General features: G+C 39.1%; 1 protein-coding gene across 1 annotated transcript in view; it reads left to right on the forward strand.

Annotated features, from left to right (window-relative positions):
- The window catches only part of LOC113505005 (sodium channel protein 60E-like), a 104,005-nt gene extending 87,092 nt beyond the window's left edge, over window positions 1-16,913 (forward strand). Inside the window, exons 8-30 of the mRNA XM_026887526.1 lie at window positions 2,849-2,976; window positions 3,296-3,615; window positions 3,746-3,887; window positions 4,989-5,123; window positions 5,721-5,935; window positions 6,038-6,208; window positions 6,532-6,725; window positions 6,941-7,172; window positions 7,532-7,803; window positions 8,004-8,254; window positions 8,407-8,707; window positions 9,118-9,433; window positions 9,508-9,783; window positions 9,858-10,154; window positions 10,237-10,525; window positions 10,777-10,970; window positions 11,349-11,551; window positions 11,739-12,008; window positions 12,604-12,963; window positions 13,112-13,334; window positions 13,603-13,711; window positions 14,804-14,938; window positions 15,014-16,913. Coding sequence (XP_026743327.1) covers window positions 2,849-2,976; window positions 3,296-3,615; window positions 3,746-3,887; window positions 4,989-5,123; window positions 5,721-5,935; window positions 6,038-6,208; window positions 6,532-6,725; window positions 6,941-7,172; window positions 7,532-7,803; window positions 8,004-8,254; window positions 8,407-8,707; window positions 9,118-9,433; window positions 9,508-9,783; window positions 9,858-10,154; window positions 10,237-10,525; window positions 10,777-10,970; window positions 11,349-11,551; window positions 11,739-12,008; window positions 12,604-12,963; window positions 13,112-13,334; window positions 13,603-13,711; window positions 14,804-14,938; window positions 15,014-15,081 — 5,101 coding nt within the window. The 3' untranslated portion in view covers window positions 15,082-16,913. The remainder of the gene's footprint in view (window positions 1-2,848; window positions 2,977-3,295; window positions 3,616-3,745; window positions 3,888-4,988; window positions 5,124-5,720; window positions 5,936-6,037; window positions 6,209-6,531; window positions 6,726-6,940; window positions 7,173-7,531; window positions 7,804-8,003; window positions 8,255-8,406; window positions 8,708-9,117; window positions 9,434-9,507; window positions 9,784-9,857; window positions 10,155-10,236; window positions 10,526-10,776; window positions 10,971-11,348; window positions 11,552-11,738; window positions 12,009-12,603; window positions 12,964-13,111; window positions 13,335-13,602; window positions 13,712-14,803; window positions 14,939-15,013) is intronic.
- The last annotated feature ends 51 nt before the right edge of the window (window positions 16,914-16,964 follow it).

A 16,964-nucleotide genomic window follows, 5' to 3' on the forward strand; every position in this document is an offset into this window, starting at 1 on the left:
ATTTTATTGAACCTAGACTTTCATATCTCCGGTATTACTAAGCTTCCGAAGTTTTACTACGTAACAGTCATCTGGATCGATCCACAGTTGTTCAATTATGAAGCAAAGGTAATTCAATAAAATCCAAACGATTCAGCCGAATCGTAGCAGGTTGTAAGCCCCGGAGCGATAATGAAAAAGCTCATTTCGTCTGGGCCATTCCAACAAGCTTTGTCTCACGTCTGGCTATCGACTCCAACTAAGCACCAAGAAATGTAGACGGACTAACTAACTTAGACAACGTCGATATTTCAAAAGATATACAGAGCCAGACGCCACTATTTCAGTCTGATACAGATTGAAGCGTATTCTGCAATTTAATAGAATACTTTACTTTGTCAGTGAATCGTTTCTAAACTGAGAAGAAAGTTGCAGAATATGATTTCCACTAACGAAATACTAACTCGATTGGGGTTGTGTTCATATTGAATTTCCCCAATCGCAATCCAATCTTTGCGAAACTCTATCGAGTAAATTCTCTTGAGGAATATACGGAACTGTAAAGCAATTTAGGTAAAGACGAAATGAATCCGTCTTCTTCGTACATAAGCAAAGTAGGAGCAGCTGTCTTTGAACCCGTTAATGAAGATTACAGAATCTATTCACCCGTATTACTCATTCAACTTGCCATGTCCTGGTAAATAACTTCAACAAACGGCAAAGTTTAATCTGGAGACAGTCCATTAAACTGATTCGATTTTGGGAACAAAAGCGTCGTCACAAGCAAGTTCAAAATGGCCGGTCTCGCGCTCTTCCACTTGAAATATTACAGCAACTTATTTAATAGTGTAACAACTACAGAAACGCAAACTATTAATCTAGAGAAGACGACGACAAATGTAGTTCCCACAATCCACAATACACATTTCCGTATGAAAGCCGGCCTCACCTGTTTGACCCAATTCCGGAAAACTGGAAGTCAACACGTAAATTTACATGATAATGCGGTTTGTACGGGACCATTTACCATAGCGAACTGTATCCGTACTAAGCCGGTGTTAGAAGGAAAATTCGGGGCTATACATTTTAAACAGGCCTAAAAAAGCTTATCCGTTACTGCTACAATTGATTGTTTTTGTTCGTACATAAATTTATTTTTGTTGGCCAAAAAGAACTCTAATGACATATTTTAGTGCACTTGCGCGTAGATAAACGACCCGTGCCTGAGCGCAAGTGCCCTAAAATATGTCATTTTTAAGATCAGCATTTTCCCCTACTACTTTCATCATGATAATTCTTTCAATTAATTGCCCTCACGATAGAAACTATGAAAAAAATTGGATATTATCAGTTTTATACTACTGAAACAATCAACCATCTATTTTTTAGTACTGATTGAAACGAGAAATGCAGGAGATTGTAACAACAGTAAACGGAAACAATTGTCGGATGTGCTTCAATCCTTGATAAGCTTTGGAATAGGTATCTCACCTAATTAGTGTCAGATAAGGCGGCGAAGGAACACGCGAGACTAGATATAGAAATAGCTTTACAGAGGACTTTAGTTTTATAGTAGAAACTGTCTGTAATTGTCTCTTGCACTGTTTTATCTATCATTAATTTTTGCCCGTCTTTGTCCGAACGGATTAAAGCAAATACCTCCAGAGAAACTTCGGAAACCTATGGCAAATACTGAATCATAGAACTGGCAACTCGGGTCAAAACCTTAAAATGAGTTCTGATCTGGACTATAAAGTTAAATCCTGGCCTTCACAATAGCTTAAAAAATACATTTACAGTGAATAGCATAATTAAGCACTGTTATATCGAGTGGATTGCATCAATGCAAACTATAGCAACTTGAGAAATTCTTTATTAAAAGTGAGAATTTTCAACAAAATAAAGAAAACGTCTGAACTTCTCAAGTAACTTAAACTTTTACAATTTTAAATTCAACGGGAAATTTTAAAGAATGTAATTCAACTTCTTTAGTGCACCTTTCTAAAAAACTTTGTCGAAGCTTCTTAAAGTATTTTAAACGTGAAGTTACTATCGAACCTCCTTTACATTATAATTATTGCTAGCCTAATCGTTTACTTAGCAAGAAATGGACATCCAAGCTAAACCCATCTTAACCCAAAGATTTACACTTGTTATTTTCTATCTCATAACGGTTTAAAAAAATCTTTTATCATATCTTGTTCTTTCTCTTTTTCATATTTAGACTAGCTGTCCCGGTGAACTACGTATTGCCGAATATTTTAAGATTAAAGGAACCCAAGTCCGTTCAGCCGGTCTCGAGTTTTAGCGAAACAGCGAACAGCAGTTAAAGTTAAAGTTAAACAATAAGAGAAAAAGAAAATGTACAATAAATTCGTAAATAGAACTACAGACTAAAAGCCATCACAGAATATCGGTCATACTAAAAAACAATGATGCTAAAAACGTGATTGCGTTTCTATGATAATCACTTACAACTTTTAACCAGCTTAATGCATAAACTCTGAGACTCGTCTGACCTCCGATAAATATGAATTAATATATTTGACCATCGACTGAAATATAACGTCTCCAAACGAGGTCGGAAATTGGAAAGTTTGGCTGCCAGAAATCAATTTTCAACTGTCCATTTTGCTTAAGATTACAATAAATCAATTTGACATAATGTATTAAGTTGCCATAGATGGACAGGTTGCCTATAAACGAACCTGTTTGACTGTTAACTTAAGCCTCAAAATGTAAGTCGTAAAGTATCGAAGACTTGCACAAATAACCTGACAGTGTGGTATTTCAATATCTACAACGGCTTTTGTATAAGCACTACTTTAAGGTTAATTTTTCTAGTCTTCATAATGTAACCTTTTTCCAGTGACGCGAATCGTCGGTCGCGGTCGCGGTCGCGTTCTCGCTCAGTGAGCCCGAACACGTCGCCGCCCCCGCTCCCCGCACCGCAGCCGCCGCCGCCACCGCACACCTTGCACCCAGACAACGCATTAGGTGCAACACCGTTTTATACTTTACATATTATACTACTTAATACCACGTCTGGTAACTTTGGCAAAATGTACGCTGTATGTATTTTGCTTGTTTTGTGGTCATCAGAATTTAATGGAACATTGGTATGTAAGAGGGTCTTGGAACCACACTGTCCTTTCTGAGTTTACTAAAATAAGTTATTATCTTTATTTGAAAAAAACTTTTTGTAAAAGCTTACGTGATATTATCATTTTCTCTTATAGCGTCTCTTATTTCACATTAGTTTTGGACAGTATTGAACTAAAAACCTAGTAAAAATCATAAATCTGAATTATAACAGGTCGTGGTGCTCTAAGCGCAGCGGGTCGCCAGCTGAGCGACCACAGCAACAACCGGGAGTCTTCCCTTGACGACTCAGGAGTAGTCGACGACCACGATGACGGCGAGCATACGTCTGACGACCAGGCCACACACCCTCACCCTCGGAGGCACCTTCTCATCCCACAGCTGCCACCACCACACCCTCCCACTCCGATGCCCATGCCTCTCCCGGTACACCTGCAGACACCTATGCCTACCCCTGTACAGATGCCCATGCCGATGCCAATGCCTATGCCTACACCCATGCCGACCCCTATGCCGATGCCGCAAATACAGCAGGTGAGAAAAGTTAGAATAGTAATTCTAAGTATTAAAGAGATCGATGGCCCGATTAAGCTCAATTGAGTATCAAATCAGTAAAAAAATTACACTCGATGAAGAAACAGGGCATAATTTTGCGCAATTTCAGGTCAGCCGAGATAATCAGACCCAAGAGATAAATCTCCATAAAAAGCCAGATAAACCAGCAGTGAAACCAAAAAAGCCCGAGAGAAGCATACAGGACAAGTATCCGCTGAACCCTGACTACCTCAACCAGATCGTGGTGCTAGGTAAGAACACACAAGTTACGCACATTTCAGTCACTTCTAAATTTTTTTCGGGTTGAGTAATGCCATGAAATCCATATTAACGGGGCTACTTACTCTAAGAGTATTCAGGCACATGTTCCACTTCCAAGATTGAGGAATTGGCAGCCAATATAGTATAAATCATCAATTTGATGGCACTACACAACCTAATCCAATTTATTGGCACGGCTTCAACACTGAAAAGCACGAGACAAATAACACTGAAACTAAACGATGCTGCCACTCTGTATCAGAATGAACGCTTTGCAAACACGAAAGCCTAATAATTCTACGACAACGAATGCATTTAATAGGAGTTCAATACAATCATTCGGACAAATTAATTCCACAAAATTTAGTAGTTTAGATCCAAATTTAGGAATTAATTTTATCGGCTCTAATTATGCATGGTTTAAAATGTAACAAAATTGAGACTAGGACTACTTACTTTATTTTCTAAAACATCTATCAAACTTTAAATGCTTGCGTTCTTTGCAATTTTCTACTTTTCTAAATTTGTATTACGTTGTACAGAATAATGATTTGGTAACAAAATTTCTAAATTTAATAGGTAGTTTGTATTTAAGTACTTTTTCTTCTATAACTAACTATTCACTCTGTTTCAACTCGCATTTGCAACAGATGATATTTTCTTTGGATTTCAGAAGCATTATGTAAGGCTCCACTTTGATTTTTGAACGAAACTCAACTTTTAAGCCGTTTGATGAAGGGCAAGGTCTTTGTTAATGTCTGGAACGATGCCTAATCAAACAGCTTAAGGAAAATTTTCTTTGGTAGCTTTACTTATAAATCTTGACACTTGTGAAAGCTACCAAGGTTGTAGATACTGCATTATTACATTAAGCAATTAAAACAGTTTTAGGTACTGCTAATTTGTCATAGAAATAACTATTCTGTCTTGACTATGTCATTTTCTTTAATTAAGTAAATTAGAAGATGGAATAGGTATTTCTACTGGCTGGTAATATTCACCAGTAGCTTCACTTCTCAATGGAGCAACTTCATTGAGCATTTTATACGACACGGTTGCAATCTCGCTTCTACCCTCATTAATATCGTCAGGGGCGGACTGGCCATACAAGCGCGCGCCCGACCTCCCGCAAGCGGAGACGACGAAAATTAATGAGCTCAGTTTATTGGCAGCCACGCACAAAACTCATATGGGCAATTACGAGCAAAATTGCACTTACTTCACAGGTTAGTAAACACAGACGCAAACGCTTCTACCCCCCAGTCCACCCCTGTTCCCCACAGGAAGACTGCCGGGTGACTGCGATTGACTAGCTGTCGTCTTGTCATACTCAAGAATCGCATTCAAGTATTCCCACATTACATGAGATTACTATAACAATACCTAATGACACTTGTGCTTAACTTTTATGCGATTCAGATTTGGAAACATCAAAATTCAAATGAGTGTTTTGTCCGTCTTTCAGTCCTACCAATGTACCGGTACATGCACTGTTTGTACACATAATTGGCATATCAGAAATTTTTGTACTACCATGCTGGTTTTCCTTGAATTTTAATGCAATTTTCCTGCATATTTTCTTTGTCCTGACTTCGCTTTCAATTTCAATGCATGATGAATTGTTTAATATTTAATAAGTGATAGATTAATTTAGTATAACGAAAGCTTTGCATCTAAGAGATTTGAATTTTGCTCACTATGCTTTCGCTGATTCTAATTGATCTATTTCTTCACTTTCTTTCTTCTGTTCGTGACGTATTCTGTGTATATTTGTTGTTCTTACTGTTTGTCTATTTCATTAACTAGTTCGACTTTGACCGCAGATGAGCTCGTGGACAGGAACTGTGAGTGCTGCGTCACTTGCTGCATAGACTATGAAGGCTGGCTTCAGTTCCAGAATTGCTTGTATGGGATCGTTAAGGATCCGTTATTTGAGTTGTTTATTACAACTTGTATCGTTCTCAATACGCTCTTCCTGGCTTTAGAGCATCATGGCATGAGCGAGAACGTTAGACAGGCCTTAGATATAGGGAATAAGGTAACTTGTACAAATTACTATAATCAAAAGTCGGTGTTTTACTTGTTACCATTCCAGAACATTCCGAAGTTGTAGATAATGACGGAATACGTCTGTTTTCAGGTGTTCACGTCGATATTTACATTAGAATGTATGATGAAGGTCATGGCGATGAGCAAAGACTTCTTTGCCTGTGGCTGGAACATATTCGACTTGATAATAGTGTCAGCAAGCCTTCTAGATCTTATATTCGAACTCGTCGACGGCCTATCTGTGTTACGAGGTCTTCGTTTGGTAAGTTCTAATTAAGTATCACGTACTTTATTTATTTAAATTCAAAAGCATCAATGTTTAAGAATACGCAATTCTAATTAATCGAATCCAAACCAAAGATTGGTCATGATCTTCTTTTGAAGTTGTCGAAATGTAAACATGTGTACATAATTGACAACCGATACAAGTCTCTGATATCCTCGCGAAACTGTCTACGGCCCGCGGCCCCTGAGATTGTCCTGGTAGTAGCTTAAAATCTATAATAATTATATTTGGCGGGTATCAGGGGTTTGCATCGAGGCGGGTTTAACAGGGTTTAAAATGCCTCCTAATATTTGTTTCAGTTACGAGTGTTAAAGTTAGCTCAATCGTGGACTACAATGAAAGTGTTGTTGAGTATTATAATATCTACAATCGGTGCTCTTGGTAATTTGACGTTCGTGTTAGTGATAGTTATATACATATTTGCTGTTATCGGCATGCAGTTGTTCTCCAAGTCGTACACGCCGGATAAGTTCGACCCGGATCCCGTGCCCAGGTATGATTCTGTCATTGCAAGGCGTCATTTTGGATTAATTCAATTATAATTGTTTAAAAGTTTTTGTATTTAGGTGTTCATCAGCTCTATCATTTTCCTTTGTATTTTTTCTATATTCTCCCAAAATCGTATTAAATTTTTTGCATGTTTTATTTCTATTTGATCATGCTAAACTATTTTCTTTGGCCATGTTTTTGACTGATTGACATGTAAAGGTGGAACTTCAACGACTTCTTCCACTCGTTTATGATGATATTCCGGATTCTGTGTGGCGAATGGATCGAGCCCCTGTGGGACTGTATGCGTGCAGAGCAAGAAACAGGAGCAGAGAGTTGCTTCTTCATATTCTTGCCTGCACTAGTGATGGGCAACTTTATGGTGCTCAACCTCTTCCTTGCCTTGCTGCTCAACAGCTTTAATAGTGAGGAACTTAAGAATAAAAAGGAGGTAAGGACAATTTTATATTTAACCGGTAAGATACGGTGAATGAAAACAAAGTACTATTCGCCTCACTAAGCCCAAACATGTGTAAAGTCTATAACTTGATAAGGTATTCACTGACGTCTAAATGTGTCTTCTCGACGCCCACGCCGACTTAAGTCGCTCGAACTCCCATCCTTCATTAACGCAGACCGCATCTGGCGCAACAACTGTAGGTATGAAACGACCTAAACTTCAGCACTACCGGCTAAAATACTCAGAAACGAAGGAATAATTAACCGACTACCTTACTTAGAACGCGCAACCAAAAAACAGAACACATTAAAATTCTAACTCATGTGCTAAAATATTTCTCAACATTGCAGGAAGTTGGTGAAGATTCAAAATTAGCTAAAAGTTTCGATAGAATACGTTCTATAGTAAGAAAAAAAGGTTTTCTTATATCGAGAAGTAAAGAGACTGACAAAAAATCTAAGTTAGAAGAGCTAGTTAACGAATTTATGACACAACAACGCGCCATAAAGGAGAAGAAGGCGTCTATACCAAGCGAGCAGAGGTTCTCGGCGTCGATACAGGAGACCATCTTGTTCCCACACGACAATATCTATAGTCATAGTTATCAGGAAGCGTTAAATAGGTATGTATAAAAAAAAAACTGAAATATAATAAGGTCTGAAATCTTGCTTAAAGATTTCTCAAATCGAGCCGAATTTCAATATCAGCCCATAGTTCTTTCGACTTTCTATTTGACTTTGTTTTAAAATCATCCTTTTTAAACTCAGATTAACAATACCTTATATAGGAAAATAGGTTTCTAAGTTGTATAAAATATTACAGGCCAATATCAGTAGGTTCAGACTTCGCTTACCCACATATTTTCCAACCGACCAACAACTTTAACAACCACGGCAGTCAAGAAACATTAAAAGATGTGCGCGACTTGGCAACAGAACATAAAATCACGAGCATTAGAGAGGACTCTAAGGAAAATTTGGAAGATACGTCGCCAATTACTGAACAAGTCGTTGCACAAAAACTGTTGAATCAAATGTCTTCGGGATACCACACACAGCCATCTGATTCGAGAGGTAGGAATATATTTTTAAAGGGTTCTCATTTTCTCTCTGTATAAGACTATACGAAATTAAAACCAAAACTAATGACACGCATATAAGACATTTTCAACTATAAATCATTAGTTATTAGAATTAAATTATTTTTAAATTAAAATCAATTTCAGATGAAAACGAACACTACGAAATGGCACAATTATCAAGTAGAACAACGCCAGAGAAACCGAAGAGGCAATGCAGGGAACAGCCACCGAACACATTATGTAAGGAACCAGCGAAACCACCCGATGACGAAGACATGAAGCATCCATGGCAAACTTTAGTCTCATATGTAGATGAATTAACCGTAGGTGGGAGAAAAAACTCCAAGGGTCAATATATTGATGCGATGGGAAACTTTCCTGGATTTGGAAAGCAGAAAGAGCCGAAAGTACCCGAAAATTGTTTTCCACGACAATGTTACGATGCGTATGTATTCATTCAAGAATGACTCAGTGCTCAATGCCATATTCGCTTCCATTTCTATATTGGAGTATGTAGTTATCCAAGTCTAATGTTTTAACAAGTTTCTATAATACATTCATTATTTTCCTTAAATATCTTCATGCCCTTACGAGTTGTGTATGTCTAAACCTTTTTTACTTCTCAACAATCTAATGCATCCGGTAATGTAACTCATCTGACTTTATTGCTATGACCATTGCTTGAAAACATTAACTTAATCTAACTTCATCCGGAACCAAGGCAACAAATAAAAGGTTCCAGAGATGGGAAATAGTTTCACGAGTCTCCGTACGTATAATGTGCAGACCTAGGTAGGTACAGGGTTTTATCAGGTTTTATGTTCTGAGTGAATGGAATTAGTGATGTCCTTTTAGGAGTTCTTGTTGGGACGCATGTATTGAAACCAACATTGGTCAGCGATGGATGTTTCTCCGCACATACGTCCTGCGGTACGTAGACACGCCTGCCTTCGAGTGGTTCGTATTGGTGCTCATCTTTGCATCGAGCATCACGCTTTGCTTTGAAGACATCCACCTCGAGAAGAACAAGCCGCTGAAGAAGATCCTGTACTGGACCAACTTGGGGTTCTGCATGATTTTCATTATCGAGATGTTTCTCAAGTGGATTGCGTTGGGGTTCTTCAGATACTTCACTAGTTTCTGGACCTTATTAGATTTCACTATAGTCTTTGTAAGTAACAGTTTTCATAACCTTTTATTGACGCTTACAAACTTCTCTTTTTAACGCTTGAATCCCGCTTTCAGGTTTCAGTATTCAGTTTGTTGATAGAAGAAAATGAGAACCTAAAAGTTTTAAGGTCGTTAAGAACTTTACGTGCTTTGAGGCCGTTGCGAGCGATATCCCGCTGGCAAGGGATGCGAATCGTAGTAAACGCTCTCATGTACGCAATACCTAGCATCTTCAATGTATTATTAGTTTGTTTAGTATTTTGGTTAATATTTTCTATCATGGGAGTTCAGTTTTTTGGCGGAAAGTTCTACAAGTGCGTCGATGACGAAGGAGAATTGTTACCGTTAGAGGTAAGTAGCAGTGCAATAATGCGAATATTCAAAATTGATGATAACTTTTAATGTGTGATTTAATTGTATTTCAGATAGTAAATGATAAATGGGAATGTTATTACAACAATTTTTCTTGGGTGAATTCTAAAATATCATTCGATCACGTCGGTATAGCGTATTTAGCGTTATTTCAAGTAGCCACGTTTGAGGGTTGGATGGAGGTGATGGCTGATGCCGTGGACGCACGAGGAGTGGACCTGCAGCCGGCGAGGGAAGCCAACCTCTATGCATACATATATTTTGTCATCTTCATAGTGTGCGGCTCATTCTTCACCCTTAATCTGTTCATAGGAGTAATCATAGATAATTTCAATATGCTCAAAAAGAAGGTAATCGTCAATCCATATCACATACTTAATTCAACCCTGACCCCAATTTATTTAATTTCATACTAAAATATTTATGTTTCAGTACGAAGGCGGTGTTTTAGAGATGTTTCTTACAGAAAGCCAAAAGCATTACTATACGGCAATGAAAAAGCTCGGTAGGAAAAAACCACAGAAAGTCATAAAGAGACCGAGGAATCAGTTCTTGGCGATGTTTTACGATCTATCAAATTCACGACGGTTCGAGATCGCCATTTTCGTTTTGATCTTCCTTAACATGCTCACAATGGGCATAGAGCACTATGATCAACCGCATTCTGTTTTCTTCATATTAGAAGTTAGTAACGCGTTCTTCACTACTGTGTTTGGGTTAGGTATGAACATTTTTATACTTATACTTTACTTTTTCATACGACTGCTTTAGACTACCATCTATTCATGAATTCTGATTAATAACCTAAATTGTATCACGTACTTTATGAGACGAGAGAAAATAATTTTCTTTTGAAAATAATTTAAAAAGTTTGCTTTAAATCTTCAATTATATTTTCCAACCTTGCTGCAACTAACGCGGTCGTCAATTATGCGGTCTAATACACAAAGTAACCCACTTATAAATTTACAGAAGCAATAGTGAAAATAGTAGGTCTTCGGTACCACTACTTCACGGTGCCATGGAATGTGTTCGACTTCCTGCTGGTGCTGGCGTCAATCTTGGGCATCCTGATGGAGGACATCATGATAGACCTGCCGATATCGCCAACCCTGCTGCGAGTCGTCCGAGTGTTCCGTATAGGGAGAATTTTAAGACTGATTAAAGTGAGTTACTACTTCAGCTGTTTTCCTATAAGAATGTTCTTGGAGTAAATACATTTTATTTCCTCCCATTTCAAATGAAGCTGATTTTGCTCCAGTAAGACTTGAAAAGGTGGAATCTACTGTTTCAGTATTAACATTGACGTAACTTTCATTGAATAATTTATTTTATTTTCTTAAATAACGACTCCCGCAAGTCCTTGTGTCGCGAGGGATGTCACAAACAATCATATCACATGTACAAATAAACATAGACCAGGACAATCAACCGTGAATCACACAAATGCTTTTTCTACGCGGAGCTAAATTTTAATTTCATTGGATGCAGTTTTAATAACTATATCTTGTTTAACTTCAACCGAAATACCTTCTTTATTCCAGGCCGCTAAGGGCATTAGAAAACTGCTGTTCGCGCTAGTGGTGTCCTTGCCGGCGCTGTTCAATATCGGCGCGTTGCTGGCTCTCATCACCTTCATATACGCGATCATCGGCATGTCTGTCTTCGGGCACGTCAAGGAGCACGGAGCTCTCAACGACATCGTCAACTTTCAAACTTTTGGAAGGAGTATGCAGTTGCTTTTTCGGTAAGTTTCATAATTATTATTTCCTTCCTGTGCATTATCGAAAAATGTGGTATTCCAATTTTTGCAGCCAGAAAGTAGAACAGCAATGTTTTTTCTATAGTAATATGATGTAGACTTACTAGCACAGCAATAATAATAAAACTTGACACTCTATTCACTTTTCGCTTTTGTCTTTTTCATTTTCCAGTCTGATGACATCAGCCGGATGGAACGACGTGCTCGAATCTCTCATGATCCAACCTCCTGACTGCGAGTTAGGAGAACACGGTCACAACGGCAACTGCGGGAGCCCACTCCTGGCCATCACCTACTTCACATCGTTCATCATCATCAGCTACATGATCGTCATCAACATGTACATAGCCATCATCCTGGAAAACTTCAACCAGGCTCATCAGGAAGAAGAGATAGGAATCGTGGAGGATGATCTAGAGATGTTCTATATTCGGTGGTCGAAGTAAGTGGAAATCTTCATAATAAGGACTTAATTTGATGGAGTAATCTCTACAATCACATTAGAAGTAGTAGTAAAACATATTAATGTCTCGTTACTACGAGAGTAACCTACAACTGAAAAACAGACGTAGGTATCTACCGAAAATCACGAATAGCACGTAATTAATTCTACCCTTGACTTCTCTAACTACACATATACACAGAGGTCCAATTAAACTAATCACAAGAAGTCACCAAACATTGGCGAACTTGCGTAAATGTCCTCGGCCCATTACCGCATAAACCTGTCTATAACCAATGCCACTTACTGTTATTACAGCCATTTAACATTACGACAGTTCGGAACGGACACTTTAAACACAAATGACGTCGTAAAGAGAACGGCTATAAATCTCGTGATCTCGAGCCGCGTTCAGCTGAAGACGTTAAAAGTTACCTACTCAAACAATTACCAACTAAATACATTATGAACGTAATATAATGTTAATCAATTGTTTTACTATTCCCGTTATTCGCCTTTAAAAAGACAATTTGACTAACGTTATTCGTTATCAGAAAACCTGATCTGATGATTTTAAATAAACATTTTTTTCCAGATACGATCCCCATGCAACTCAATTCATAAGCTTCGCTCAACTATCAGACTTCATAGCATCATTAGATCCTCCGCTTGGAATCTCCAAACCAAACACAGTGGCTTTAGTCAGTTTTAATTTGCCAATCGCGAGAGGCAACAAGATTCACTGCTTAGACATACTACATGCCCTAGTGAAACATGTTTTGGGGCACGTCGAGGAGACAGACACCTTCAGACAGCTTCAGGAACAGATGGACATCAAGTTTAAGAAGCAGTTCCCGACGAGGAAAGAACTGGAGATAGTCTCCTCAACTAGGATATGGAAGAGGGAGGATAAGGCAGCCAGGACTGTACAGAGGGCTTGGAGAGATTATGTGAAGTAAGTTCCCGTGTTTGTTGAACTGTTTCAAATAGGTATATACGTAGGTCGGTTACCGTTGGTCATTCAATATTTCCAGTCTTTGGTTCCGTAATGTTTTTTTTTATTTGCTTCGTTTTCCTTTCACTTTGTCGTTCTGATTTTTCAGACGAAAGAATCGCAGTCCCTCCCAAGAAGAAGAAAGTACGAAATGGTCCCCAGGGGGTGGTTGGGGAGGTCGACTGAGCGCGTTACTGCACGTGAGGCGAGGTTCACACGCCTCCAGCCGGAAGTCATCGCGCGCATCTGATGCATCGGACATCAGCGAGCTGGGCGGAGCCTGGCTCAACCTACCACTTCTGCTGCTACCCGGAGCAGCTCCAGGGGAACAGGTGCGGTTGCATACCATAAAAAAATAACTAATAAAGTCGTTCAATCAATCATTACATTCAGGCATCTTAGAAAAGTATCACATACGTACTGATCATAACAATGATCACGAAGATAGTTTTTGACTCAAAGTACTTACTCAACAAGGTTACTTAGATAGTACGCTTATAGTGTAGACTTGTCTGCGAGTTAAGCACGACTCTAAACGCCAGTACTTTAGCTTTCGGTTCTCCTTCATCTGTTATCATAGAAACATTTGTTGTCGGTTAGGCGAGCGGTTCTGAGTCGGCTCCGCCTCGAAGGCGGTCGGCATACGGCTTGCCAATCTTTCTGCGGCATCAGGACGCTATGGACGAAGAGACAGGCCCGAAACGAGCAGGTTCATATGTAATGTTTTGCTTTCCGTGTCTCTTCCTCAGTAGGTCTAGATTTAGACGCATTAGTTTGTCTTAGTTGAGAAGCCTGTTACCTACGCAAACCAGCCGAAATTATCCGAAATTGGACAAAACAGATCTCATTATACGATGACTGATTTAAAGTCAATTAAACTTAAAATTGGAATTTTTATCGCCTTTCACATCTGAGTTAGTTCTTCAAGACTAAACAGTATAATGGACTGAAAAAAAATTGGTGGATTACGAACGGTGTAAGGTCTAGAGACATGCTGCTCAGCTCAGACAAGTAGCTAGCACTGAGTAGATCTACTCAGTCCTCAATCCCTAAAAGACTCGGAAAGTAAATAAGTAGGGAACTAGACTTTTGTTAATTAACTTTGGACCATTCTTTACTTCCTTTGTGATCGTCTTTAACCCCTTGAATGACTTTCCTTTTTTATCCTCTACTTAGATATTTTTGCTGCTGTCAATCCCTTAATCCATATCGCTAAATTAAAAAGAGTGTAGCTGCTGCATCGCCAACCAGCTAACGTCATTCCGAATTCGACCTCCTTTTTAAAACCAAAAAAACAGCTTAAACGTTTTAGGGATTCCATGGGCTTATGCATGCTTTAGTCTCCCTCCCTCGAGTGTTCGCTTCTGTAGCTATATCTATGTAAACATGTAAGCATGGATATTGTAGTGTGTAAGTCTCAGTAGTTTGTCCTCTGTATAGATTTCCTTCATTTTAACGCAACAAAGGAGTTCGTAAGTATAAATCTGTTCATTATTTTAAGTGAGCTTAGCATTTTAAAAACAAGCTTCAACAACTTAGACCAGACGCAGGCATACTACAGTTGCTGCGTGTCTTTCTAAGGACCAGCTACTGCTCTAATCTCGAAGCAGTGAAGACGTAATATAAAAATAAATAAATAATTGTCAGCCACTCGTTTGCAATCATTTTTCCAAATACTATTTTGACCGTAAACAAAAGTTTTACGGCGTGTGTTTTCTGAAGTGCGATGAAAAATAATAAAACGGACGAACCTTAATAAAAAGTCTAAGCTTTTCAGATTGTTATGGTTGCGAATGCTCAGGTTCCCTTCGGCTGAGCTCCCGACGCAGCTCCATGCGGCGCGTGACGCCACCGGCCCGCGCGCGCACTCCGTCGCCGCACGCCAACAGCGAGGTCAGCATCCTGGTGACGGAGGCCTCGCCGGACGCGGCGCCGGGCGCGCCCCCCACCTCGCCCCCCGCAGCGCCGGCCCCCGCCGCGCCCGCGCCCCCGGCGCCCCACGCGCCCCCGCCACCCGCCGTGCCGCCCACCGTGGTCAGGGTCCTGGTGCACCGCGAGTCCGACGAGCGCCCCAGCTGATCTCCAACCACCGAGCTCGAGCCTCGAGCTCCAGACCCGAACGCTCCCGAAGCGAACGTTCAACAATGACTGTCCATCCGGCCAAGTGAACCGGCGACTAATTGTGATTTTAAAATTTAACTAGCCCCGTTTGCGGTTGTCTTTATGGTGGATACGTTGAGATGGATGAGCCCGTTTCACTGACTAGGCACCAGTGAACGTTAGGACTCGAGCGATTTAATTTTGTTATTTACTGGTTCAATTTGGAACGAGCCCATTTATCTCAACTCTTAATATAATAAATAGTTATTTACAGTAATAACCGGGAACTTCCAGAGTCGTTGCAATAAATTTTTCATTAGGATCTCGTCAACTTCAGTAAGCTTTACGATACGGAACCGCGGTTCGCGACACGCAAGCTGCAACACACGCTCCTAGGTAACATTCGTTTTGTAGACGCTTTGTTAGAATAATGTAGCTGGTTCGGTTCTTTGGATCGTACAAATCAGAGCAAACTGTTTTTCAAGACTCTTAGCAATTACTTAAGAAGCCAGGATAAAGTGCGGCGGGTGTAGGATTAAGGTCAGGCTTTTGTAAGGACTAAATTATGAATGGCAACTCCAAAGTATGGCCTACAACAAGTCTACCACCAAAGTCAATATAAGCCGAAATAATTCTAATATTTATCTATAATCATTAGTGTGATATAGAAGTTACTTTTGACCTTTTGACTACATTAGTTTTATAATATCAAGACTTAAATAACTTTATTAGCATTCCAGCTCAAATAATATTGTTAGACTTTTCCAGTAATAAAGAATGTTCATCGCTAGATTTATTAGATTTTAATAGAACTTCTTTATACGATCCAAAGTTCGGTAAAGCAGCAGGAATTTTTTCATTCTGTTTAATTAGGAACGCTGAGACATCATCAAGGCGGTTTTAAACCAATTGAATGTATTGTTGTAAATAATGTTTTTAAGGATATGAGAATGACTGATGTCACCGGGTCGATAATTATCCGCATAATCGATATGCCCGCGAAGAATTTATCGATTTTGATCGATTTAGCGCCTCAGTCATATTGTATTTATGCTTCTAAATTAATGGTTACAGTTCAAGGGGCATTTTTAACCGTCGTTTATTGTTGAAAATTATTAGAAACTAGTTGCAGAAAATTGGTTATGAAATGAGCATTCAAATGGACGGCGTGTTACATTGTATTTTGTTAGCCATATAATTTGGCGAAATGTGCTTTAGGTGTTCATATGATTAAACCCCCGGCATTCTTAACAATAGGTTTAAATTAGATAATTTTCCAGTCGACAGAAACTCGAGTACAAAACCAAAGGTACTTGAACTAAGCTGTAAAATTAAGCATAGCAACATCGAACATAACCTACAAATTAAGTACCTTCCGTAATATAGCAGTCCGAATGAAAGTCGAAATGAATCTGAAAAGGCAAGATGCCACTAAGTACTTAAAAGTAGTTTCCCGATTCAAATTTACTCTCAAAACCACTCACTCTTGAAAATTAGAACGGGCGTCAAGAATTGGAGCTACTAAATGTCTAAGCTAAGTACATATGTTAAAGTCAAGGGATAAAATAACATTTATGCGTTATTGCGTATATGTATTGCGTTACCACAATTCCTAATAGTTATTTGGAGTCCGAAATTACGAAACCAGCCGAAGGAGAAATACCTATTTTTCAATGTATGTTAAAAAAAACTTAATTCACGGGCTATACAATACTCCCGATGCTCAATTATCAAGATGCCTTGGCCCTGAAACAAACTACTGCTTAGGTACCCCAGGAAATGGTGCTAGGTTTAATTTTACACTAACAAAAGAAAGAAAGGAAGTGTTCAAGGGAAGTCTGAATGTGCTTTTATTTAAAAAG

Source organism: Trichoplusia ni, chromosome 2 (genome assembly GCF_003590095.1).
Source record: "Trichoplusia ni isolate ovarian cell line Hi5 chromosome 2, tn1, whole genome shotgun sequence".
In the NCBI taxonomy this organism is placed as follows: Eukaryota; Metazoa; Arthropoda; class Insecta; order Lepidoptera; family Noctuidae; genus Trichoplusia; species Trichoplusia ni.